The sequence below is a fragment of the Meriones unguiculatus genome, chromosome 9 (genome assembly GCF_030254825.1).
Source record: "Meriones unguiculatus strain TT.TT164.6M chromosome 9, Bangor_MerUng_6.1, whole genome shotgun sequence".
NCBI classification, from domain to species: domain Eukaryota; kingdom Metazoa; phylum Chordata; class Mammalia; order Rodentia; family Muridae; genus Meriones; species Meriones unguiculatus.
In genome coordinates this window covers 7,547,367-7,574,603 of record NC_083357.1, presented here as the reverse complement: position 1 = coordinate 7,574,603, position 27,237 = coordinate 7,547,367, and the positions used below count along the sequence as shown (strand labels likewise).

Here is a 27,237-nt window from a genome sequence, read left to right as displayed (position 1 = left end):
CCTGAAAGGGCACAGCTTTACCCAGCTAGGCACTATACTTCCCTTGCCGTCCTGGCTTGAAATCCTCACTGGGGCCTGCTTTAAAATTTTTCTTTAAAAAAAAAAATCAATGATGCTTGATCTGATACTAAAAAAATTAATCAAAAATAATAAGTTATTATAGTAAAATAGGAGGCATTTTACAGTGTGGAAAACTCACATAAGACTAAATGCAAGATGTAATGGCCATTCCATGTTTGTGTGTCTGTACTAACCACAAATGCCAAAGTCCCAGGCAGGCTAGGTAGGTGATGGCAGTTACTCAGACTGAGTAAGCTTGGTTGCTGTTGTAGAAGTGATTTATTTTTTTAATGAGAAAAACAAACAAACAAACAAACAAACAAACCGAAAACCAAACAGAAATCCACTTACCAAACAAACAAATCTCTCGGTAAGGATCGGAACCAGTGTCCTACCGTTACACAGGAGTGGCATTCTGTTTAATAAAGCCATGCAAAGCTCCTTTGTATTGATATATTAATACATAAAATAGATTTAAGTTCTGCATTCTGGTAGTCGTAGGTGTAATTTTTTTCCTCCTCGAATGTCCAGTGGGACATTTGAAAATCCTTATGGGACAGAGCAACTTTTGTGGGACTGTCCTGTTCCCACTTACTAAATGGCCCCACCGCCTCAAGTTATGACAGACAGGAGTTTTACCCGTTCGAAAGCTTGGGGGTGGGGTGGGTTGGTTTGGGTGGGATGGCAAAGCTCTCCTCCAAGCAATGCTTCTCTGGGGTCTGCCTGTGGAGCTGATTCCTTACACTAGGAGGAGCCAAGCATGTTAAGGCATCCGCTTCTGGCTGTGTTTGCACAGACATTGCCATCTCCCCAGCAGCCCACGGCTGCAGGACATAGCACAAGCTCTGTAGCCAGAAGGACTGGTGCTCCGGTCAGCAAGGGACAGTGTCATTTGGCTGGACTCTGTGCTACGGCTGAAAGCTGTGTCTTGAAGTGTCTGCTTCTCCGTGTAAATAGCAGGATCCAAACCCTCAGTGTTGCATTAACATAGTACAAGGTGCTGGGGCTATTCAAAGCGCCCTGGTCTGAGGCCACATGACCTTCCTTTAACTAAGTCTCTCTGGATCACTTTCTTCACGGGGTGTTATGATGATGAAAAGGGAGGGGACACTTGAGTGGCAGTTTCCCACATTTTACAACACTTGGAGACACTAGGTCAGTTTTGAGCTAGTAGGAAATACTTAGTATATCCATCTTAATTTTAAGTGTACCAAGTTCTGCCTAAGACTGTTTAATAGTTACTAATTCTCAAAATCCTCTCTCTGGGTTAAGACTCTCTAGCTGCCCTAAAATAACCATGGAGGGCACCTGTGACAGGTGGCCGTGTGGCCATGACATTGGTACCCTCAGGTGGCTGCTTCTGACTGAGCCCTATCATTTTCCTGTGTCTCAATTTCTCATCAGTTAAGGGCACAAGACTATCAGGGCACAACGTGTGCTTTTTCTTGATACACACTATTGTTGATCCTCTGTCAGAGTGTACAATCATGTATTTCTCATTATTGCTTTTGGAGAAAGGCCTTCCCAGTGTACAAATCCTAGGAGGGCAGGTTGCCTGGATGGCTCATCCCCAGCCCCCACAGCATGACCTACTGTGTCTGTCTTGTCCAAGATGCTTGGCCCTTACAGACTGGCTGGACAGATGCAGGAGAAAGGCTTGTTAGCATACAGACGCCACAGAGGGGACGATGAAACCTTATGAAAAAGGGCTGGTATGTGCTCAGGTATTCATTCACTCAAGCAGGCATTTAGAAAACTATTGCATCCTGCAAGAAAAGCAATTTTCTCGCAGCCCCAATCTATGAGTATCAAAGCCATACGGACTACATGCCCTGGGGTCAGGCTGTGCTTGGTTCGGTTGGGAAGGGCTGGCATGCTTTCATAGGCGGAAGGTGTGCTCAGAAGCGGAGAACTCATTATAACCAGTTAGTCATCCACAGAGACACTGCCCGTGGGCGGGGCCGCTGGGCGCTCTTCTGGTAGGCCTGTTCCTGGTGCTGCTTCCCTAGGTAGGTGTATGGCTGGATTTAAGCCCACGGAAGCTGGGCTCTGCCTGTACTCCGAAAAAGACCCGGGAAAGTGTCCCTAACAGCCAACTCAATAATCCAAACATCCACTGCCAAGATAACTTTTCTGGGGAGACTGCTGTGTAGGAGAGCTGGCCGGAATGCCACCCAGGGGAAGCCAGAGCCCACCCTTAACTCATTTCTCTGCAAACCTGGGGTGCAGGGTGACAGGGGGAAAAAAAAAGAGCCTACAAAGTCCCAGAGTCAGAAAAACATACAGACAACGACAACAACAAAAATCATGTACAGAAGGAGAAACTAGGTGGCGGAGAGGTCTGGAGCGCTCCAAGCCGTGGTCACCGGAGTTGCGCTCCGCCAGGGGAGGAGGATGACTCAGGTCTTTACCGCCAGCCCTCGCGAGGGCTCCGCAAAGTTCCTAGTCACACCCTAAAGCTTGTATGAGGATGGTGACAAGGCTTTTCCAAGAGTGGGGGCCTGGCGAAAGGGTCGCCCTGGGGCTTCCCCTGTAGGTACCCAGAAAGCGCCTAGCCCGTGCGCAGCGGCTCCCCTGGGGCTGGGGCTGGGGCGGGGAGCCTCGGGGCTCGGAGCAGTCTGTTTTTCCCAGAAGGATAATGGGTGGTTTGCTTCCTCTCCTGCCCGCAGAGCGGTGCGGATCCCCGGCCTCAGTGGGCTCGAAGGCACCCCGGCCCGTGGTCCCGAGCCCCGAGGCGGCCGGCGATGCGGCCGCCGGATGCCCGAGCCCGGATTCCAGCGCCCGCGGCGCGACTGCAGCGCCACCCTCCGCGCTTTCCACTAGGCGCCGCGGCCGGGAAGCAGCGCTGGGCGGCCACGCCGCGGTGCAGTCCCCAGACCCCGACCCCCAGGTCCTATCCCCAGCCCGCTCCGCCACAGACCGTCCTATCCGGTCGCCGCCGCCTGCTGGCCTCTTCCCCACTTCCGCCTCTCCCCGGGGAACCTCGGGGGGTCTGGGGAGGGGGCTCGCCACCCCCAGGCTCCGCAGCCTCCTACCCTAACTCCCCGGACCCGCTCCCGGGGCTCCCGACCGGAGCAAGCGCTGGCAAACCGTGGCGCGCGGGGGCTCCCGGCCTCGACCCTGGTCCCCACCACCCACTCCTCTCCGGTCGCCGGGGCCCGGGGCCCGCCCGGGGTCACCGGGGAGTCGCGCCCGTAGCAGCGGACTGCGGAGTTGTAAAGAACTCGGCGGCCGCAGTGGGCCGGGCCGGGCAGGGCACGAACCGTGGCGGCCAAGGACACCGGAGTTTGCGAGTCTCAGCCCGCGCGGCGCCTCCCGCCCTCCTGCCGCGGCCCGCCGGACTCCCGGGGGCCGCCGAGGCGGGGCCGGGCAGCTGCCGCGGCGAGAGGCGCGTCTAGCTCCCTCCTCCCGCGCCCGCCTCCTCCCCGCGCTCCCTCCCGCCTCCTCTCCGCCCTCCCCCACCCCACCCCCTACCCGCTCCCTTTGCTTTTTTTTTCTTTTTTTTTTTTTTTTCCCCTGCTCCCCAAGTGAGCCCGGCGCGCGAGAGGCAGGAGGGGCCGCGCGCGGCGGAGCAGGCAGCCCGGCGCTCGCCCACCGCCCGCCCGGCGCAGCTCTCCGCGGCCGCCCCAGTCGCCGCCGCCGCCGCCGCCGGCGAGTCGGAGGGAGCCCAGGATGGCCGGGCCGGGCTCGCCGCGCCGCGGGTCCCGGGGGGCCTCGGCGCTCCTAGCCGCCGCGCTTCTCTACGCCGCGCTGGGGGACGTGGTGCGCTCGGAGCAGCAGATCCCGCTCTCCGTGTAAGTGCCCGGCGCTGGGACTCCCGGGGAGGGGCCGCCGGCGCCCGGAAGACCCGGGAGCTCAAGTTTGGGCACCTGCAGGTGCGGCTGGGCAGGACCCGCGGCGGGTGCGGGCCTCGCCTCTTGCACCTGCCTCCCTGCATCGGCACCGGGTCAGGGAGCCTGGGGTGGGACCTTCTCGCTCTTTCCCTCGGTCCGGGGGAGCAGGACCCGGAGAGGTTCACCTCAAGTGACAGCGCCAAGTTTAGAGCCTGTGTACCTGCAACTTCCACGGGCCGTTCAATGGTCCTCTTTTCTGTTACCTTACCAGCCCACTTTTCCGGGAAGCGGGGGATGGGTGGATTTCTTCGGAGTAGTATTTGTCAGGCGATGCCCGTTTTAGGTGTTTAAGTCACCGGGCAATTGCTTCTCTAAAAGCCCGTGGTCTTTTCGGAGAGCCGGGGAGACCTAGCACATTCTGAACTCCGGTGACCCCCCCGACCCCCTCCGCGCTCCGCTCTGCTTCTGCAGTTTGGTGCTGGTAGTTTGTAAGAGAGAGCTTTTTCTATCTTTGCTTCCCTTTTTCTTTAATGTTCCCACAGTCCGGTGTGTGCGCGTGTGTGACGGTGACACTTGGTGTTACATTTCTGCCTCTGCCCTTTCTCCCCCTAGAGTGAAGCTGTGGGCCTCCGCTTTTGGTGGGGAGATAAAATCCATTGCTGCCAAGTACTCGGGTTCCCAGCTTCTGCAAAAGGTAAGGTTTCTGTGGTGACAGACAGCGATGATTTTTCTAGCACAGAAAATGGAGGCAGATTTAGTTTTTTTTTTTTCCAAACAAACGTGAGCCCAGAGCTGTATCAGTTATCAGAGTAGTCTCTGATCCCCGGTTCTTGGCATTGTGCTGTGCAGTGACTTCTCCCTACCAACCGGTTATTTTTAGATGACACTTGATTCTAAACACAAAGGCAGGCAGGGTACTCACTCTCACTGTCCTAGCTGGGGCTTGGAAACAGTGTGTCTGCCTGGCTCTCCTCTCAGTTGTCTATATTGCTGTCTCGGGGCGAGAGCAGATGCTTCCTTGGCCAAAAGATGCTAACTTCATGCAAGGGGCAGGGTGGGTGCCCGTTTTCTGAGCCTCCACCTTGCGTGGGAGCGGTGGAGTTCCGTGTATCAGAGAGATAGCGGCGGCATTGTTTGTCATGCCTGCAGTTGTACAATCCCATTATTCCCCAATCATCTAGACCCGGGGCTGGGGTGCATTACATCATTACAGATAAGGAGAATGAATGTGGCTATCTTTCCACTCAGCTGCACGGCCGGGTAATAAGCTGGGAGAGTGGTCCGCAAACTTGAGACGTTGGTCGGCGTCCATATATTTCTGTAGAGTAATGAGACTGGAGAATTGATTATTAGGCGTTTATCAGAGACGGCATCAATTTTAATTCAAATAGGCAGCATCATGCTTAAAATTCCATCGTGAGATATACGGCCCCCTTTCTTCCCTCTCAGATAAAGAATGAGCTGGTGGGTGGGCGGGATGGTAGGGTTGGAGATCAGAGCGGGTGAAGAGAATTTCAGCTCAGCAAATTAACCAAATTAATCCAGATATTCTCTTGACAATAGAAAATAAGATTGGCCTTTGGGGGACAATTCTCTGAGAACGGGTATAAACAGCTAAAATTGTTAAGTTAACTTTTCAGCATTTTGAAACGTGTTTTTTTGGGCCAATGTGTGCCATATGTGTTGTGCATGCTGCCTGGTAACCAAGTCCATATTTTATTTATGGCATTCCATTTCGGAGAGTAGCATGTCGGGGTGTTCCATGAAACCGTTGTCACATGAAATTCAAGTATTATAACAAAGCATCATCCAGTAATGGGATGGCAAGGTATATTGGCTGGAAAAAAAAAAAAAAAAAAGCCAGGCACCAGGTTCCTTGAGGCCACAGAGAAGTGTTGGTCTGTAGATTAAGAAGTTCAGTGAAAGGTAGTCCGTTGATAAAACTTGCTGCCTTGGTCTGTCTTTATATCAGAGGGTCATTCGCATACCTGTGGCCCTCCGCATTTATCGGGATGGCCTTTTCTCCTGGTCGTCTTTTGATTTGGTCCAGCCTTGCTTGTACTCTGGCTTTTCGCCTGCTTGTCAGATGTTTTATGTGACAGGCTCCGGACTGTGACGGAGCCTGAGCATTTGGCCCGTGCATTGAAAGAAGTGAGCATATTGTATAACTTTAAAGAAATACTTTTCCTCAGTTTTGGTCTCGGTTGTACGTACGTAGCTGCTGTGCAGGTTTTGGGGTGCACGTGAAATACATTTTTCTTCTCTTGGAAGTTAGAATACACACATGCTGCCCGAACTCCTCAGCCCTGATATTGGTCATGGTACAGCAGCGCATTGGAATTGCCAAGGGACTTTGCTTACCTTCCGATCAGCATAGCTCCTGATATTGAATTCACCAGCCTTGCTCTGCCCTTGTCCTGTCCGCAGCTTCACAATTGTGTAATTATTTCCAGCTGTTTAATGCTTTGTTGCCCTTCCCTGCTGCTGTCTAGCATTTTGTAACTGATTCGAGGGGAAGGTGAAGTGGTGCTTTCCGTTAGGGTCCAGGGTGGGTATCTGCTCTAATACTGGGATTTGCAAGCTTTCCCAACAGAGGTTAGGAGAGACCCAAGGCTTTGGGTTGCTTGGCAAGTACTTTCATAAACTATCTGAAGGGTCTATTAGATTTGGGGAACATTTTGCAGAAATCTTTGAGCCATATTGATCTCCAAGATATTACTGTGTTCTTTAAAATGCAGAACACTGGTTTCGAGAGCTCGGTATGAATGGGAAGAGATACGACACGCTTGGAGTGTGGGAGACAGAGCACCCCTTTGAAAAGCAAGGATACCATCACCCTTCTTATTTTCAAGTTTCTGGCCACTTGCATCAGGAATTATTTCTCTAAATCAAAACAGTTTGCATCTATCCATCTGTATCTTAACAATTGAGGTGCTTTGAAAATGGGTTAGAAAATTCAATTGGAAAATGCATTAACACTGTGTTAAGGGAACTCACGGGTGATAATGCTGGGTTGCGTAATAGGCTGTAATTTCACTTGTGAGGTGTGGATATTTAGATTTGATTCCCAGTTAAGGGAAAATATACTGTATGCTACAATATAATCTTATATACTTATGTCATTTTCAAACTGGCACTTCATGTTCTGAATCAAGGTAGCATATTCATTTTTAGAATGGAAGTTTTTCTTTCTTTCTTTTTTGATCTAGGGCCCATAAACTTTCCAAAGTAATCACTGTGGATATAAATTAAATAAGATTTGGCCACCCAGTTTGGAGACTGGGAGATCTGCCATTTTGGCAGCCCTCTTTGTTAGGTAATGGGGCTTGCAGTGGACTCTGCAGTAGGCGTTCACAGGGGTCGCTGTACTTTGCCACCTTACACTGGACCGTTGTTTTCTTACTTGTTTCTGTGTTTGGTGGCACGGCTCTGCCTGCCTTAGCTTAGGATACTACGGTAGGTCCTAAGCAGCCTGGCCCTCTTAGTTTCTTCTTTTTGCTTCTGTTGAACATGGGGCTATCAGTCTATTCATTTCATTTGCAGCGGGCATTTTTGATCTTCTGAAGCATGCTGAGCTGGATATATTTTTAAAGTTGTGTGTTTTGTCTATAGAGTCGAAGGCAGGCGTGAGTCCTGAGCAGTTTGGGGGTTGTTTCAGGGTAAGTGCTGGTGTGCCCCTGTGTGCCTGTCAGCTGTCGCCTTCAACGGTGGGTACTGCAGGGCTTTCCATTCTCTTCAGCGTTAAATTAACTTCCTGTGTGACAAATTCATGCCAGTATTCAGCTGCCCCATCTCAGTTTTGTCACCTCTCCATTCTGAGATTCGCAGAGGAGTATTCTAATCGGTCTGAGGACCTGGCTGTTAACCACAAAGACACCTTTAACATTTGCAATAAAAGTCATTAAACCCTCATGATTTTCATCCCCTTCTCCTTGAGGGGATTTCCACCGAGGCTGAGTTTTTCATTCTGTTTAGACCTGCATTCAGGGCATGACTGTTTGTGGGTCCTAGGGCCGTTTTTCCAGACTCGTGATGGCAAGCACAGGTAATACTTGCTTCTTCCATTAACATCAACAAAGAGGCTACAGTTACCTTGGACACCTCCTGCAGCACTCACCAGGACATTTGATTCTTGAAATGTTCAAGCAGGCTTTTGTGTTATCAACTATTTATTGAGATGGCCTTAATACATAAACTTGATGTCTCTCCACAGGACAGAGTCAGCAAAGTAAGAGGCCGATTCCTTTAGCCATTCTTATAATTATGACTTTTCATCAATGTGGAAATCAATGGACTTTTAAATAATTAACAGTGAACATTTGTGAATTACCAATTGGGGGTCCGTGCTGTGCTGTCCTAAGGAAGCACAGTCCTATAGACCGTAAAGGAGCCTCGGTTTTTTAGAATAAAGACAATTACCTGCTGTCCCCAAAGATAGCCGTTCTGTGATGCTGATGGCCCGTTCACAGCATCACTTCAGACTATCTCCTTTTATATTATCTTTTGACAGTTCTGAAATGGCAGTTCCAATCTTTGTGGTTAATTACTGGTCTCATTAGCCCTGTCAGCAGGACACACGTTTGATAGGCATCTGTACTCTTACTGCCTACAAGGTCCCTAGATAAGCTCTTTGGTTTTACTGTTTTTCTTTTTCTCTGCTCCTTTTCCTGAGGTTTCTTCTCTGTCAGAAATACCCTGCTTTCTTTCTTTTACTAGGAATTGCTGCAACCAGTGTTACTCAAAGAGATTTGCATATGCTCATTAAAATCAAGGGGCCGAAAATGTGAATGAAATTCTTGTTGGAGGCTAACTTCAGGTTTCCATTCCGTTGCAGTCATGTGTCTGGTATCCACTAGGATGATGATTTCTTTCTAGTATTAATTAATAAAAAGGTGCAGTTATTATAACACCAGTTTTTGGCTTTAGGCAGACATACGACTATCAAATTGTCTGCTAGTTATGGCAAGCACAGTCAGTGTTTCCAGTTTCTGATGAAGATATCACTGGATGGTTCCACCAAAGCACAAGAACCGGGAAGCCATCACATCCGTGTACCGACGGCCTGTACTCTCACTTCGTTTCCTCAGTTTGAAGCACATTTCCGTGCGAGTGCGGACTGGGACTGCAGACTTTGTTCTTGATGGATCTCCATTGGTGTGTGGTGCTCCCACATAAGGCAGCCAATAAACGACTGAGTGTGCTGAGCTTGCGAAAATGAGTGCACATCTCCTGTGAGCAGGGTCCTTTGTCTCAGGATTGTCATTAATCCATATTTGCCATCACTGAAGCCAACCAATGGGCCTTTTCTTTTTCTGCAGACACAGGGTCTGCCAGTGCCCCCACCTCCTGTAACAGCAGCACCAGAGGACACAGCCCTAGAGCCCTGTCTTTCAGGACCTTTGAGGCATAGTGTTAGTGTGTGCAAGTTGCTTAAGATGCTATAATTTGACTTAAAGGCTTCATTGTACCTGAGACTATAGAAGAAATTAAATACATGCTATAAAGTATCAGTCTATAAATTAGCATATGAGACTCTACTTTCTTTTAATGGCACTTTTAGATGAAGACTTAATGCCCATGTTTCATCTCAAATGACTGTGGTGAACTCTTGAGTATTGTCCACAGAGAGAAGTTTCTGAAACCTGGCTCCAACGACCCTACCAGAACCTTCTTCTGTCCTCCTCAGTCCATTAAACAGAACGTACCTTTTCCTTCAAGGGAAAATGGGCAGTGAGGAAGAACAGCTACACTCCTCAGGCTCCCTTGAGTGGTTAGCCAACAGCAGACTGTGTCTGAAGTAGATTCACAGTGCCCTTTGCAAGGTGGTGGCCTGTGCTTGGACTCACCCTCAGCGCCTTGGGAGGCTGGCTGTGTGTCTGATGTGTGGTGGGATGGTCTGCGTGCCAAGCCAGCAGAAAAATTATTGTACAAATAAACTGAAAAAAAAATACAGTGTTTCTAAAACATGACAAGTTTTGTTTGCTTTGAGCAGCACTTACAGGGTTCTTGGTGGGTCATTTAAATGAGACACTACACTTTGTAGTTTGTATTAAATGTATATGTTAGATAGCTTCTCAGTAACCCCAAATCAGGATTATACAACCTAGAGACTAACTTGGTGTTTCAAGGCTATATTGAAAAGGAAATTATTCTCTCTTGACAAGGAGTGGCTGGCCATGATTTTCCCTTTGCATAGTTCAGGGCATTTATCTTGGTACCTGTTATTGGAAGATGGTTAACCCTCTCAAGGTTAAAAAAGCTGATATGTAGGTAAATGATCTAGACTGGCAAGTTGAGCAGAGCCATAAATGCTGTGGGTTCATACCACAGACCGCTGGGTATGCGTTTCAGGGGAGCAACTGCCAGTCAATATAGGGGCTTGCATCTGTCAGTACCGTTATAGTTACCGGGTTCACACTCGTGTCTGCATCTGTGCTACCAAGGCAGACATCACGTACTACCGAGTGTGTCCAATGTAGCCTGCTGATGGAGAGGACGTCATCCTCTTGGGTGGCTAGAGAGGTTCACCAAACAGAGCAAGCCAGGATGCTGGTACAGAACCAAGTGGCTGCCATTCGTCAGGCATGGATTTGGCTAGCAGATAGAATGGTGCAGGCGCTGGACCATGAGGAAGTGCTAAGAACAGGGGCAGCTGCAGAATCTTCAGGGCCTGCTGGTTGGTCACAAAACACTGAAAGCAGGGCGTTAAACTAAGTCTAGGGTCTACTGGTGCTTGGCTAACCCCTCCATGGGACAAGATGTCTTCATTTTAGCTTGCTGCTTTCCCTCCTGGGTGTCTTACCTTTGGTCTCATCGGTTATGGCACTTTCTCTGCCCATCCTTGTTCCATTGGAGAGCTTGGAGCATTTGCCGAGATACTTGTCCCTTAGAGAGGTGCTGTTAAAGAAAAGGTCACTGGCCTGGGGGGGGTTGTCTGCTTATCTTCTCTGTCATTACCTGTATAGCCTCGGGGAAGTTGCTTAATCTAATAACAGACACATGGAGCATTCACTCTGCAGTCTATTTCAGGTCCTGTTGATAATCACTTTAGGGCCATCCCATTATGTCCTTCCAACAAGTGGGATACAATGGCACATACCTGTAATTCCAGCACTGGGGAGGCTGAGGCAGGAGGATTGTTCGTTTGAGGCCAGTCAGGCTTATACAGTGATGTCCTGTCTCAAAAACACCAGCAATAGATCTGTCCTTAAGGGCAGGGAGTACTGCTCAACCCATTTCACAGATTAGCAGGTGAAGCCTGCAAAGGTTAAGCACCTTTTCCAAGTGGCTGAGCTAGGCTTCTGTGCATACATACACATCTGGCCACATGCTTTATGTGATCTTTTAAAATGCAAGTTGCTCTTTGGGGAAAAAAGGTTAATAATACCTACTTTCTCTAGCATAGAGTGCTTTAGAGATGCAATGAGGTAACATCTGGGAAATTACTTCAGAAATAATTAAAGCCAGAATAATGGCTGAGAGGACATAAGAACTTAGATTTGTGTTTTTTATCTCCATTTCCTATCTGGGTCACCTTGTGGTATACCATTTCAGAACCTGTACCTTTAAATGGGAAAGGAGGCCAATATAATCCATGGAATGAAATATGCAAAGTGCTTAGCACAATGCCAGGCACAGCAAAAGCTTTTGGCAACAACTCCCTGTGGGCATTATGGCTGGTATTACGAAAACAAAGCTCTGTAGGTCTTTGCTAAATGCTCTGGGGCCTGGGTCCCTAAATACCTGTGGATTTGGGAGTGGTAGTACAAGGGTTGGTGAGGGCCCTGTGGGAAGGTGATCCACTTGGTAGCTAACAGGGAACCAACACCATAAGCAGGGGGATGTCTAGATCTTTTCTACAGTACAGTTCCGGTCAAGGCGAATGCGATGTGTACAGAACGAGGCTAGCTCCCTTCTTCCTAGACAGGAGAAGGTGCCCACAAGAGCCTGTCAGTCAGGGTCTGCCTAACTGGGCAGTGGGTCAGGCTGAAGAAGTGGCTGCTTCTGCCCCATAAAGAGAGAGGAGCACACTGAATCTGTGCACCCAGCCTTTACCTCGCTACAGTATGCATGCAGCAGCCACAGTGGACACCTCTTAACTCTAGTGTCCTCTTGGACAGCATGCCAGACGTGTCCTGCTGGGACAGTACTCTCTGCCGGCCTTTGAAGAGTCGCGACTTCTCCCAGGGCCTTCCTGCAGAATGGTACTGGACATGAACAGGCTGCGGAAAGGGGTATAGAGAGGTGAAGCAGTATTTGGGGATAGCCATCTGTCACCCCCACAGGAGGCAAGGGCACCTGGTGTTCTTGGCTCTTCCTGGTGGACCTGTCCTCTCTAGAGCTTGCTTGGCAGCCCTGCTGCTGTGTTTTGGCCTTGAGGATCTGCAGACCTGCTCTGTGTCCTTAAAGAGGTGGCACGAGAACAGCTTGCACCACCCACCCCAGTCATCAGGGCCTTGGAGTCTTGAAGATAGGGTTTGCTGTAGTAACTGAGTACATTTAAACCCCTCTGCACAAAACTACTGTGATCCATGGTGGAAGTCAGCAATGAAAGAAAATCTTCTTTATTTGGGCCAATTGGCAGAAAGTGTTCAAGAGCCATTTGTTTTCATGAATGTCACAGAATTGTAGAGTCTGACTGGTCCCTGGACTTCTGAAAAGTCTACCAAGGTCATAATTAGGTATACAGGAATATGCCCATTGGGAAGGAAAATGGGCTCTTTTTGCTTTCTTTGACTGTTTGATTTGAGCTGAGCACTTCCTGCTAGAGTAGGTGGTGCCCATTTGGGTCCCTCCACACAGAGGCAACTGGCATTGTCTGCCTCACAGATGGGGCCTGAGGTTTCAGGAGGTGAAACAGCTTGGAAACAGGGTGTTTTGATCCTCAGGTCTCTGCCTCTCTTTGCATTAGGTGTGCCTATGTCGCCTGACTCACCTGAGTGCAGCTGCAGTCAAGTCTGTGGGGTCTCAGGTAGCGCTTGTAGGACAAGAATGCGTTCCCTGCTTATGCTCCCTCAGTCTCAGTCTTTAGCAGAGTGCCAAATCGCAGTCCTGGCAGCTTATTGGTGGCCGGGCCCCCATGATGAGGTCAAGCTGCCTTACCTTGCAGTGTGGATTTGTGCTTCACAAGGTTTGAGCAGTGGCCGAGGGACAGCGACAGAGCTGACTGATGGTCAGCAGGGGCAATATGCTTCTAGATTGCTCCAGCTGACAGGAGAAACAGTGACCTTGTGAAAGTGCTGACTAAGTGTGAGCCTCAGCTGTGACTTGAAGACTTAACTCTTCTTCAAAACCCAGGAGGGCCTTCCCTTCATGTTTTCACTGAAAACTCCCAACAGCCATTCATCTCTGCCCAACTTCCTAAGTTTTTCCAATGTATGTGACTTATTTTCCTAAAACTTTGGGGTCCTGTTTACAAAAAGGAATGAAGGGAATCATTGGCTCATGGAATTCCCAAATCTAGATCCAAATCTGGGCCCACACATGCTTTTAACATGATTTTGAATTTCTTTTTTTTCCCCTCCCCCAACTTCCCCTCCTTTTCTCCCTTTCTACTCTTCCTTTTCAAAATATCTTATGGTTTTTGAGACATGGTCTGGTAACAGCCCAGACTGGCCTGGAGTCTCTCTTTCCCTAGCATCTCGAGTGCTGGAATTATGGGCATGCCACCACACAGGCTAGTTCTTAATTCTCTGACAGCTACTAATCCTTGGCTCTCAGGAGGGGACCTGTATCTGGTTCTAGATTTCTCACAGTGAGCCTGCGACAATTGAGGAGGTTTTTGGATTGTTTGGTTTTACACTTGTTTTGGGGGTGAATTGTTCCATATTAGTCACTAACCTGCTCAGCCCAGGTCTTGATTTGTGTATCCTAAAACAGCACAGTTAGGGTGGATGATACAGCTCAGGGGCTAAGAGTGCTTGCGCAGACTGGATGGAGTTGCGCTCCTAGCGGCCATGTCATCACACGTATGCTCAGATTCACCACCCCTCCATATCTGAGAAGTGCCACAAATGATGCAGTGTCTGTGACATCAGGCTCTGAGGATGATAGGGTCGTGTGACCCCATGTGTAAAGATGAACGCGTGGCCCAGGAAAGCCCTAGTTTTCTGGCTACTCTAGCACAGTTACTCTCCCGCTTCGTTATCACTGAAGAACAGGAGACAAAACTTGAAATTCTTGTCCCTTTGACTCCGTGGTAATAACGCTGAGGCCACATGAGTCATGCACATCAATGGACAGAGGCATGGTGGCAAAAGAAGCACATTTTACACATGTTCAGGAAGTGAATTTTTTTTCCTTGTTTGGACTCTCCCCGTGTTGTCCCTTGTGTGGAAAAGGTGGGCAATCGTGGAGTTAAAGTCTGTTCTTGTGACATTCTCAAAGCAAGGTTCAAGTTAAAACTATTGGGCAAGTGTTTTGTTCTTTGTGCCTGTGCCATCCGCGGTGCCTTTCCCACTGTATTTTGTGGAAGCAGAGGTGGGGAAACATGTAAAGAGCAAGAGATGCGGGAGGTTGCCAACCTGTCGGGTGTAGGTAGTGTTCAGCCCGACTCACAACGTGCAGCTCAGCCTACTCTGAGTTCCTGTTGTTAGTGGACTGTCCCTTAGAGCAGTGTGAATGTGCCATATGCCAACCGCTCGATGGGCAGAGACTTTTTATCTCCCCAGAAATAAGTGCAACTCATTTGGGTTCTGGGATGGAGAGGCTGAAGTTTGAATGTTCTTTCTTAGCTTTGGCCTGGGCCTCAGTGGAGAAACTGTTGCACTGTTGTCATTTGGCTTCATACAGAATTTGCATACTGATTTGCATATGTATTTGCATGCCGATTCAGGTGGCTTAGTTCAAGAGATTCACTAAAAGGCAACAAATCTGGGACTTTTGTGTTTGTATGTAGGTGTGTTTGATAGTCATGTGCTGTTTTCTTTTTTAAAGGAATATTAGTAACTAATTAATACGCCTCTCCCCTCAGTTTTGTTCCCAAATTTAAGTATTGCAGAATATCAAGCTTTCTGGTCACTATGAAAGAAGATATAATCCTCTCCACTGAGTGTTCACAGATACTTATCGTTTGGAAATGACAAAGAATAAATATTACCCAGAACAGGAGTTCCAGAATTATGGAGCCATAGCTGGATTTTCTACTTGAGTAATAAGCTTTGCATTTTTTCCTCTCTTTCTGAAAATAAATACTTTACCACTAATAGGAAATATAGAGAGATTTAGAAATCAGAGGATTGACTTAAAAATCTGCTTTTAAGAGAAGTAGTTGGTCTTGGGAACAGAAATCTGTGTAAAGCTGCGTAAAGTCTGCATCAGCCATTCAGGTTGGGGTCTAGATGATACTGTGTAGGAGTCTCGGGGCCTCTAAGTCAGTTGCTCAACCTCTCTGTTCCTATATCTAGCAAATATACTTAGAGGTACCTGTTTCTAGGGTGGAGCTGAGAGGTTCAAGTGAGAAGACCCAAGAGGATGCTTGGAAATAAGTGTTTCTGAGGAAGTGTTCACCAAGGCAGACCATTATAATTCTGTTTCATCATTATCACTATTCCTGAGCCATACTTTCCACCCACCAGGAAGCTCTGGCTGCCTCAAGGCCAGTGGATGGCGAGGTGTCAGAGGAGGTGTCAGCCACTGTGTTTGCAGGCACTCATCAAGCTGCTCCATCAAGCTGCTCGTCGCTGAACTATCCCAGGAATTCTTAGGCGGCATCGATAAAGATGAGATTGCTGGCTCTTTTTTTAGTTTGTGCCCTTTGTCTTATCTGTTTGAACATAAGGTCATCTGTGTTGAAGATGCAGAAACAGAAAATGTGGATGTGCTCTGGGCCTTTGGTACAGAGGTCTCAACTCCAGTTCCTAGAGTGGGGTAGGGTCAGAGGAAGGCTTTTTCACATTTCCTAGTACCAGCCATTGATTCCTTGCTTTGGTCTTTGTGGATACTTGACATTAAAGATTGCAGGTTGCAGCTTCTTTCCAGCTGTATTTGTTGTCTTGTTTCTTGGATGTCTTGTTGCTCGCTTGTATAACAAGGAATTTAAAGGAGACTGGAAAGGAAGGAGAGGAAGGTCCACAGATCTCTACCTTTTTGTAGTTCTTCTTTTTGTTATAATAGAAAGATGTCACTTGTCTTTGATTTTCCCGTGAGGATCAGCCCTCCCCTTCAGGAGGTTTGATGTCTGAGAATCTGACTGGATTAGGTTGACTTTGCTCTTGTGCTTTATCTATAGGGTTATTGGATGTTAGAATAGCCAGCTGGGGCTCGGAGGTTCTGTGACCAGACAGATCTGGCGTTGAGATCCAGCTTGACCTTTCTTAGCTTTGCATTGAGGACATAGGCTCCTTTTCTATAAAATGAAGCCATGGTAGGCTTAAGTAAGTACAAAGTCACACAATAGTGCTCATACGGAGCCTGGTGCCTGGAAAGTGTCTTGTCAATTGTTGTTCCTTGGTTAATGGGTTAGTAACATTCTGGTCCTATTATTTGTCTCTCTTTCCTGGATGTGTGCTGTGCTGGTGCCTGCTTTTTTGTAGTTGTGCACAATCAACAGCCACATTGAAGGCCATGGCCTTTTGACCCTCAGGGTCAATTTCATTGTGTGGGGGTGAGTCTGGCAAACTCTTCCATGCCCCTGGCAGGTCTGGGGATGTGTGATATGTGGAGGCCCCCTTATCTCCTGTGAGGTGGTGGGTGGGGTACAATGAGCAGGAGTTTGATTCCCCCCAGGACAAGCTTATTCGCTGTGACCTGGAGGGGTCCTCTTTTGGCACCTGGCATAGACCTACCTTTGGAACAGGACTCAGTGTTTTTCCTGTGGCATGCATCAGTGTTCAGATAAACAAAGGAATGCATAGCCTGCCTACCCTCTTCCTTGTCCTTGCAGGCTAGTGAGGCACAGAATGCTGCTTAGCACAGGCGAAGGATGAAGGGCTTCTGCCTCTTTCTCTACTTACTGTTCACAGCCTGGTTTCTGAGCTCCGGTGTTAGGCTGTTGGATACCGTGAAATCTGGGGGGCTTGATCTGGGGGAGATCTCTCTGAAGCCCTGTGGGCAGGTCCTTCAGCCATAGCCCTCTGAGTGCCAGCAGGCTGTGATGGCTAGATGACCCCCTCCTTGCCTCTGGGGAGCATCTCTGCCCTTCTGCATCAGTACCCCTAGTGCGGGGAGTATCTTTTGGAAGCACACAGCAGCCTGGCTGAGGGGTCCTAGAGCCTCTGCAGCGCGGGGCCTGGCAGCTGCAGCAGGAGCACCGCAGTGCCGGGCGGGTGCACGAGGAGAACCAAGCGAGACTGATGGGTCCGCAGCCGCCACCACCATCAACCTGGGGGAGGCGACTCGGCAAAGGCAATTAGGAAGCTGCTGCAGCTAATTCCATAAAGTGCTCAGATGCCACATTCCCCATAACATTAGGGAGAAATGTGAATTTGAATTCCTTTCCCCTTCACCTTCCCAGGGCGGCAGACTTCACCTGTTTTTCTTTTCATCCTGGAGGCTTTTCCAGCTTGAACTTGCATGCAGGGCATGACCTAGACTTCTTAGGAAGGGTCTCCCTTTAATCTCTGTGTTGTCTGTTGTTCACATCAGTGACACTAGATTTCTAAGTGGTGTGTTGCGTGTTGTCTGGAGGCACAGCTCTGCTGTTTCCTCCAGCCGCAGACTGTACAGAGCCCCGCTTCTGGTCGACCTAGCTTGTACCAGGCTAGCAAGGGCCGGTTCTAGCACCTTTATGGAGGGAGAGAAAAGCTTGGGAGGAAGAGCCCAGGACCTACCCTGGGATGTTTCTATTGGCATGTGCGTTCTGCAGGTTCACCTGTCTATTCTTCCAGCCCATCTGAGAACCCCCACTAAGTGCAGACCCTCTGAATGGGTACAGGCATTTCTCTGGGGTGTGGGAATCAGGTGATATGGATTCAGTGGGAGGTAGTTTTTTCAAAAAGCTATTTCTTCCCAGCCTTTCCTTCCCTCAATATCAGACCTAACAAGGTATGTGTGCAGAGGCTTGTGGGGGAGGTCTCTATCCAGCTCCTCTCAGATATGGGACTTCTCTATGGAGACTGCATTTCTCTGCAGTAGAGTACTCGTGGGGCCCTGCAGTGATCAGGATCAGCTGTCAACATCCTACCTTCTGGCTGAGCTTTGCCTGTTCACTGAGATGGAACTTGGGAGTGGTGATATGTGTTGGGAGGTCACGCTTCTAGCCATGAATGTGTAGGAACAGGGACAGACCCTGAGCCCACGGGAGGTCAGGGATGGTCAAACAGGAAGCTGAGTCCTGACTGCTAAGCCTGAATTCTTGCCTGATAGCAGGGCACTGAGGCTACAAAGGGAAGGAAGGTCTCTATGCCTCATGGGTAGGCTTCTTGGGTGACATGAAGAGGCAGTCCTGCGCCCTGCTGGGACCTTCCAAATACCTTGGCAGGTCTAACTGGAAACCAACTTCATTTGCTTTTGCAAAAGGAGATATTTGTGACCAGTGCTCAGTTAAATCATGTTTAAGCCAGAATTTCACCTCAGAGAGTCAGTTCCCTAGTGAATCTCTAGCAATCAAAGTATTTTGTCTCACTGGGTCATCAGGAAAATTTTCCATGATAAGCAAAGTTGGGAGGAGACAGCACATTTTTTCAAATGTTTATTCAACATTCATAACCCATCCTGAAACCCAAGGCTTCAACCTTCTCCTTGCTTTCAATACAAGTCCAGATTGGACAGACGACCATGATATGGGCAGATCTATTGCTGTCTTCTGAGGCTCACATGCATACATTTGCTTTTGGTGAAATGCTGGAAATGTCTTCTTCCTTCCTGATTCAACATCCACTGAATACTCAACGAGACATGCCGGGCTGGGATAGGGTGCCAGGATCCCTTTGCTGCTGTGGCCACCTCTCACGTCCTCATCCTGAATGTCTAGGTGGCAATGCATGCTCACAGTCTCCAAATGCATTTGGCTGGGTCACACCTCTGTGTCTCTGACTGTGCCATAACCCACCCCACAGCTGCCAGTGTCTGGCTGCTCAGCCCCGCTTGGCAGGATCTGGCATTAGTATGCAATGTGTCACATGGGGGATCTTGTTAAAATGCATTGTTTCAAGGTCTTACACTAAGAGATTCTGATCCAGTGAACATGGACAGAGCCCAGGAATCTGGGTAAAGCACTGTCTCAGGAAGTTAGTGGTCCTTGGACCATGCTCTGGGAAGGCTGTGTATGTTTGTTTCTGGGAAGGCTTCTGGCTTCCCCTCAAGAAAAGTCCTCTCCTTCCTTTCTGGTCTGTGCACCTTGGTTTGCTGACATCTCTCTGTGTGTAGAGTCTGTGCTGGGCCGGAGTCTATGGCTGCTCTGTTACAGAACAGGGAGGAACTCCAAGCTGGCATGGGGTCTGTCCTTCCTCCGAATGGCTAGCACAAATGGAGGCTTTCTCTGCAGTGGAAATGTAGACTTTGAAGCAAGCCAGACATTTCATCCCGTAAGTCTGAAGGCAGCCAGGTGCACAGCTGATTGTTGAAGCAGTTTATTTAGAAATCACTGAGTGCAGTTGAAGTAGCCACTCTCCAATTTGAGAGATGGAGAGAAATTTGTTGACCTATCACCAATGGCATTTCTTCTTCACAAATAGGTTACAGGGACCTGTGGTTTCCAGCCCTTTAGCAGAAAATTGTTTGGTGAGCATCAGTAGGAAAGGTGCCATCTGCTTCCAATAAAAGGTCTCTCCTTATCCTTGTTCAAGCATTGCTCCCCCAGGGGCCTGATGGGTACAAAACTGCATGTTTCCCTGAGGCAGTGTCTTTCAAACTTTTAAAACAAACCATGGGCACAATACGTAATGCTCCTCACATTACATTGCTCCTCACACAGCCTCAGAAGTGAACCTCATTTTCCTAATCACTTATTCTTATTCTCTGGAATGCAGTTTGCTATTAATTACCATCAGTCATCAATCAATCAGTCATCATCATCATCATCACTGAGACAGACTTAGTTTGAACTGTTGATCCACACCCTTCTGGGCGCTGTGACTGTCACATTCCACAACCATTCCTGACTGCAGTCTGGTGGTGTGTTTTATGTTCTGTTCTGCTTCACTCGCCTTGATTCTATTCTTATGTGTTACCGCCTTCTACCCTTATTCTGTTCTGATCATCTTGAAATGTTTGTTATGCCCAATACATTGATTTCATGATCCAATGTATACAAAACAGTGCGCTAGGTGTTAACTGTAAGTGCTAGTTCAGCTTGATTCTGGGATTAAAGCTGTGCTTTGTTCAGTGACAACAATAGACAGTTACAGTGTTAACAGTCATTTTATCATCCTGATAGTTCCACAAGGTAAGTACTGTTATACTTTTCTATGAGAACTTAAGTTCAGGGTGATCATTTCACTTACACAAAATGGTAAAGCTAGTAAGCTATAGCACAGAATCTTGAATGCAGGGCTGTATGAATGATGAGGCCTCTGCAAACAGTCCCTGACCTATACCCATGGTTCAACTCATAATTTTTCAGCCTGATGATGGTGTTATGCATTCAGTAGAAGCTGCAGTTAAATTTTAATTCTCTTCTTGTCCTGGGCTAGGGATATGCCGTATAATACTCTCAATGCTCTTGAGGGCACACAGTTGGCACTCTTCAGTGGCATAGCTGCCGCTTCTTCCTCCTCTTCCTTCTCCTCCTCCTCCTCTTCCTTCTCCTCCTCCTCCTCCTCCTCCTCCTCCTCCTCTTCCTTCTCCTCCTCCTCCTCTTCTTCTTCTTCTTGTTCCTTGAGAAAGGGTTTCTCTGTGTAGCCTTGGCTGTTCTGGACGTAGTTTGTAGACTAGGCTGGCCTTGAACTCACAGTAATCCACCTGTCTCTGCCTCCCTGAGTACAGGGGCTACATTCATGTGCCATCATGCCCAGCTGGCATAGCTTCTTAAACCACGGGTTTCAACCTCATGTGGGGGTAGTGTAACTGAACGTTGGGGCTGGGAAAAATTTAGTAACAGTAAAGGGTTTGTAAGCAAAAGTAAAGTCAAAACCAAACGGTTACTAATTATGAGTTGTTTCTGGCACTCTCCTGTGCTGTGTCTGCGGCTTCATTTCATTCTTGGTTCCCAACATACATTGTGCCCTTGGCACTGTGCGTGGTACCATACCATGCTGTACCAAATAATGCTGTGTAGTACCAAGCACACAGTACCACTGAATGCGTTGTGAAGCACCTTGGCTCTGACTGGGATCATCCTGTGTCACAGACTGCAGTGTTTTTACTGTACACACAAAGCTTTCCGCTCCTAGAGAAAGGTAATGGTTTAACTAGGGGAAACAGGACCTTTAATGCTTTCTGACCGTGGTCCACCAATATGTAAGTGGCAACATATTATTTCTATTTCTTTGAATTATATTGTGTTAGAGTGGCTGATTTTTTAAAGTAGTTGTTTGAGTTGTGGATGAGTTTTCTAAAAAAAAAAAATAATAATAATTTTTTTTGGTTTGGGATTAGGGCGAAATTTCCAAAATGACCCTAAACATCCTTTCTTATTTTTAGACCATGTATCCGTGTGATATGGAGTTCTCAGTATTCATGATTATAAAATGACAAGAGTACTCAACTCTGGAAAGTGAACATGATTCTCTGTGTCCTGTAGTATCAGATACTCGACCACGATTGAATGTCTAATATGAAAACAAGTAAGCATGCCTTGAACGGTGACGATGACATGCGAACCAAACAATTGTTTCAAAAATGAGTTTCCTAATGGTTGTTCCCGGTGACTCTTTGATTGTATACCTGGTTTTTACCCCTGGGGTACCCTGCCCTGGAGTGGGCTGTGTTACTGAGCTGTACCTCGGTGCAGCGTTAGTGTTATTCACCTTACAGTAGATGTCTTGGGTGCCATGCCATCGTATGTGGAGAAGCACCTGTATTCGTAACTGTGTTTGTGTCTGCTTTCCCTTACTGCTACCTCAGATGGCTCCTCAGGGCCTCTGCAGTGTGGTAAGCCCAGTGGGGGGCAATATGGAGAAAGTATGACTGGCATGTGGGGAAGAGATGCTGGAAGACGGGAAGAAGCAGGGAGAGTGGACTTTTGGAGATGGGTGGAACAGCCTGGGCGGTAGTCTTAGGAATGTACAGAATGTTGCTTTCTTACAGAAGCTACACATTGATTTGGCACCTGTGTTGTCCTGGCTGCCACCTCCTCAGTGCATCAACCACACCTGAGAATTTTACTCTATTGATCGAGCAACTGTTTGTTTGTGCATCTTCAGTAGCGTCCATCTTTCTGAGGTAGGAACTTGTTTTTCTCCATGTGCCAGGACGAGGCCCGAGGTAGCGCCTAACAACAGGTAACCTATGTGTGGAAAGGAGTCTTTCGGTTAGCTTTCTAGGGAGCTCCTGAATTGTAATGCTGCATGTAAGGAAACCAGGCCGAGATCTTGCAGTTAGGGGCAGAAGGCCCTCTTGGATGGATGGCTCCACCATTGATGCAAATGTAATTATTTTGTTCACATTTGTTTTGCTGTTTAGAAGATCAGCTTTATCATCTAACCCTTCCTGAGACTATCTCTTCCTGCTGCTCAGGTGCAGGTTTCTCCTCCTCTTAGTTGTTTTAGCATGATGTCTCTCTTGAGTTGCTTTGGCATGATGAAATTTCCATACAGGAGAGGGCAGATCCCTGGCCTACAGTTTGAATTTGATGCTTTTCCTTGGGTCTGCACATGCTAGAGCTTGAAGGTCCTTCAGTGCCGTAGAGCTCTGGGTTCCCGAGGCCAGGAGGTCAGACCTCATTTTCCAGTCTGCTCTTCAGGAGGTCGGGGGCCCCTTCTTCGTCTAATTTGGTTCGAGCACTCTGCCTTCCTAGCAGTGTCTTTTGCCTCTCTGCTGCCCACACCTGGGATCTGCAGGAGGACGGGGAGATGTGTTGTTGCTCCAGGCTCTATCTAGCTTTGTAGTCTGGCAGCAGACTCAGCAGGGAGGACTTAGCTGAATGGCTAAGAGGGGATTAAAACAGCTTCAGTATGATGGGAGGCAGAATGGATACTCAATTTTAGTAAAAATTTTCATATGACTGCTAGCATTCTCACCCAGGATTCCTTGTACCATAGCCTCGTTCTTAGTGTGGTAAATGAGAATGGAGTCATCTCTGAATGTAAAAGGCAAGAATAAAGGGACTAAATTATTTGACACATGATGACGTTCTGTGATATTTTAGACAGTGAGTAAATTGGTATTTATATTCATTTCACCCGATCCACCCTTCCTTGAATGTTGACTTAATAACACGCTTGACTAAATGACGTTAATTGCTTTAAACTGCCAAATTAAAAAAAAAAATCTAGTCTAGATTCAACAAGTATGCTGTATTCACAGCCTAGGCTGGATGTGGGAAAGGAAAGTACTGAGTGGTTCAGAAGAGAGGACATAGACATCTCAGAAGCATTGTCCCTGTGAGTCCTGCTCCAACACTGGAGTAAAAGAATGGCGCTTCGTGAGACTAGAAGCTAGTCATAGGTTCAAATCCTGCCCCTTCCTGTGGGCAGGATGTGGTCTCGCACAGATTCTCAGCTCTCTGTTTTCTTCATGTTGAAATGACCTCTATGTTACTGAACTGTCGTGAATATAAATTTGATCATGAGGATAAGATTTAGCTCAATGTCTGGAGGTTCTTAGGAATTCAACAAATAGAGCAACCATTATTTCAATTTTTGCTCTCTTTGAGTCAGTCATATACTCACTCTCCATGCTCAGCAGCATTGTTTTATCCCAGGATCACCTCAAGAATGTTTGTTCTCCAGAACAGGATCTTTGTCGGGCTTAGTTTTTGCTCTATTGGTTTTAACTTTGATGGCATTCACTGTACATAAATATCTGTAGAGAGTGAATGAACTTTATAGGCTGAGATCAATAGGATCATAAGGGAAAAGACAGGTTCATACCAGGTTTACCCTGTCCTCAACTGTGACTGCTGGCTAGTTGGGGGTTCATTAGCTGAACCTCTAAGAGAAGTGTCCTCTGTTTGCTGTGCTCCACAGATGAACTCTGCGTGTGTGTGTGTGTGTGTGTGTGTGTGTGTACATGCTTATGTGAATGTGTGCACTCAAAGAAGAGGTGTCATATCAGATGAGACTTCATAGTTGTTTAGAAACTAACTTGATCAGTTATTTTCCTCAGGTGAAAGCCATGCTGGTAGCCCCTATTTTTTGAGGGGAAAGATGAAGTAACCCGTAGCTATCAAAGCTCCATGGGAGGTGGTTTTGGTTTTGGTTTTGTTTTCTGTGACGTGGGAAGGAAAGCCTTTCCCACATGTGTTCTCTCTGTATGCAGTGGTGAGTTAAACCACCTCACCCAGCGCTGTGCAACCATCACGTCCTGTTGCAGTGGGTTGTGGGTTGTACAGCTGCACTATTTGTCCTCTTTCTCAGACCCTGTTGGCTTGGCTGCAGGAGGAGCAGGGGTAAGGCTGGAGTATGGAGAGAAGCTCCTGCTCTGGTCCCTGTAGCGGCCTGCTCATCTCTCACTCTTCTCAGCCCCATTCTTGAGTTCGGTATCCGAGTTCCTTCTGTGCCAGGGGCCTCCGTTGCCTTCAGAGCATCGTTCAGGTCATCCCAGTAGACCGTGGCATCCAGCTAACTGTTTGGTGATGCTTGGGCTCTTCCCTGATCTCCACAGGCCCCTTGAGGCCCCTTTGTTTTCTTCCTCTTCCTTGTGGCTCCCTAGCACAAAATTCTATGATGATGGCAATGGTGACGTGCTTCTGACAACAACAGAATGCCATTTGTTGGGCACTTGCCAAGAGCCAGACAGCATTTAAAATACCTAGTCTATAGTCACAACAGCCCCATGATCAAGCCATCCTCCTTACACACGAGGATAGCCGACGAGGCACTGAGAGCCAGGTCCTAGAGCCACACACATCTGGGCTCAAGCCCTGGCCTGGCTTTTCACAGGCTTTGTGGACTTAATCAAAGTATAAAACTTTATTGTGGTTTATTTTGCTGAAGAGAAAAAATAAAATCCACTCATTGGCGCTGTTATTAGGATAAAATGAAGTCATATATGTCATGTTTAGGGTAGAATTAAACAGTAAAGGCTCAGTAATGGTAAGTGCTATTTAATTATTTTCACTATTATTCCAGCCTTTAGACAGTGGGACTATAGGGATTCGGGTGATTTTTGAAACACTACTATTCATTCAAATTATGCTTTAAAATTTTCTACAGATGGGTTGCATTTGTTTTAGCTACTTTTTTTTTTTAAATTAAGTTTAGAAAAAGATCTTAGGGCATATTTCTTCATTGTTATTATCAGCTTATAAGATCCTTATAGCCAAAGATTTTTAGATTGGCTTGTACTGTTTTTCTGAGGTTGGCTTTAAAAAGATAAACTATGATGTAATAGTTTGCTAGGAGAGAGCAAGCTGCCTCCTTCAGCTCCCCAACGCCCTCATTTTAGCAGTCAAATAAATTAAGGGTAACAGTAATAACAGGAATTAACAACAGCTAATTAAAATAAGGTAATTATGCCATGATGCCTAGACTCTAGAGTAAATGCATATCTTCACAGATGTGAGCTTGAGCTGCACATAGTGTCTGGGGCTGGGCTGTTGCTTTAGTTTTTGGAACCTAGTGCCTATCAAGCCACAAGCTGCTTGATGATGACTTGAGAACCTGGGGAGGGGTGTGGAGGGGGGTGGATACCGTAAAGGATTGTCTGTTTCCTTTAAGGGCCTATCCTCTGGCGTGACTCCAGGTGCTTTCTCAGTGCAGGGCCTGGCTTTGCATTGTATGTCTCCATTTCCCTGGGGGACCAAGGCTTAGGGCTTGGGAGTCAAAATGAGACCTTTGTAAATAGGAGCTGCCTTTTCCCACCTTCTTGATCCTTGGGGAGGGATGGGCTGTTCTTCGTAGCCATTCCACAGCCCTGCAATCTTGGCGCCTGCTCTTGCTTCACCAGGGGCATTAAACCCATCCAGTACCTCTACTGCTGTGACTTCTTTAACAGTATTGGTCCCAAATATAACTGAATTACAAATGTGCTGATTTACTCTTTATTGGCTTGTGTGCTTTGGTAACTTTAGGTGACCTTGGCCTCTAGTGCTTGTTCATGAGGCCTGGGGTAGAGCCCAGCCTGGCACATCCAGAGATGATGGATGAATCTAAACCTCCCTGGGAAGATTCCTCCACCTTTCCTGCTGCCATGAGAACTGTAGGTGAGTAGTTAGTTCTCCATCCACACAGGGCAAGTGGCAGTCCCCCCTCCCTCATCCTGTCCTTCTTACCCTCCCCCCACCCCTCCGTCTTTGAGAAGGACAAGGCAGCTGGAGCATGTGGTCTTCAGTACACATTCCCATCCTGTGTTCTGACTCAAGGATGTAAGGAATCAGAGTCCCTTTCATGAGTGAGCACCAAGGGCCACAGTGGCCTTCATGCATCCAGGTAGCCCATGGCAATGAGAGTGGGATGTGGGAGTCTGTCTTTGCAACAGAATCTGCATCTTATTTTAGGGCACGAGATGCTGTTTGCCTCTGCCTTGAAGAAAGTTGACGTGATGATGAAGTCACAGGAGGAGTCTTTGTAAGCTCTCTGTGGAGACCAAGCCCTATAGACTCTGCAGGTCCACTGTCTCCTAAGGTCTCGTGTGACCATTGCTCTGTGGAGACAACTCTCAGAAACCAGGATATGCCCAGTGTCCCTGCCTTCCCTGAAAGCTGAGTGGAGCAGGGGCCTATCATTCCCAGCAATTGGATGAATTTCATATTCTACTCTGGGTCAAGTAGAGGGAAACTCAGAGAGCAGGTGACCAACTATGCAGGAGCCTAACAGGACCCACTCTTGAGTCTGACTACTTAGTACCCTTAGGTGATTCATGCCCAAGCCTGGTAGGCTCAGTTCGGCCTTGCCAGGGATGCTACTAATCTGTTATATAAATCTCTTCTAAATGAGGGAAACATTCCTTGGAAGAAGCACATTTAGTCTGGCAAGAAGACTTCCCCTTTCTCCTGCTGAGGAGAAATTAAAGATCCCATTGTCTTGTTTGCAGGGAGCTCTTTTGGAATACTCCTAAAGGCTGAACTTTTAAGTACTGGGGATGCCTAAATTCTTCTCTGATGACCCTGGGAGCAGGGAGAGAAGTGACGTGTGTTTCCTTCTGGTTCCTGTCAGTAACTATGTAAACTAATGCTCTTATAGTGCGTTCTCTGGGAATAACAGAGAGCCGAGCCTGGAGCTTGGGTTGTATCATCCAATCCTCAATATACACCCTTCTGGGATAAGTGTGCTCCTATTACCCCACAGGTAAGGCAACGGCAGCATAGGCTGTGTCCCTTAGTCTTGTCAGTGAGCCCTGGAGAGGACGTGGCAGCAGAAGAAGG

The 27,237-nt window shown here is 47.7% G+C and overlaps 1 protein-coding gene across 2 annotated transcripts in view; it reads left to right on the top strand.

The window, feature by feature from the left end:
• Nucleotides 1–3,584: 3,584 nt before the first annotated feature.
• The window catches only part of Cacna2d3 (calcium voltage-gated channel auxiliary subunit alpha2delta 3), an 804,670-nt gene continuing 781,017 nt past the window's right edge, over nucleotides 3,585–27,237 (top strand). For both annotated transcript variants that reach the window (XM_060390773.1, XM_060390772.1), the window contains exons 1-2: nucleotides 3,585–3,854; nucleotides 4,506–4,587. In XM_060390773.1, coding sequence (XP_060246756.1) covers nucleotides 3,733–3,854; nucleotides 4,506–4,587 — 204 coding nt within the window. In that variant the 5' untranslated portion in view covers nucleotides 3,585–3,732. The remainder of the gene's footprint in view (nucleotides 3,855–4,505; nucleotides 4,588–27,237) is intronic.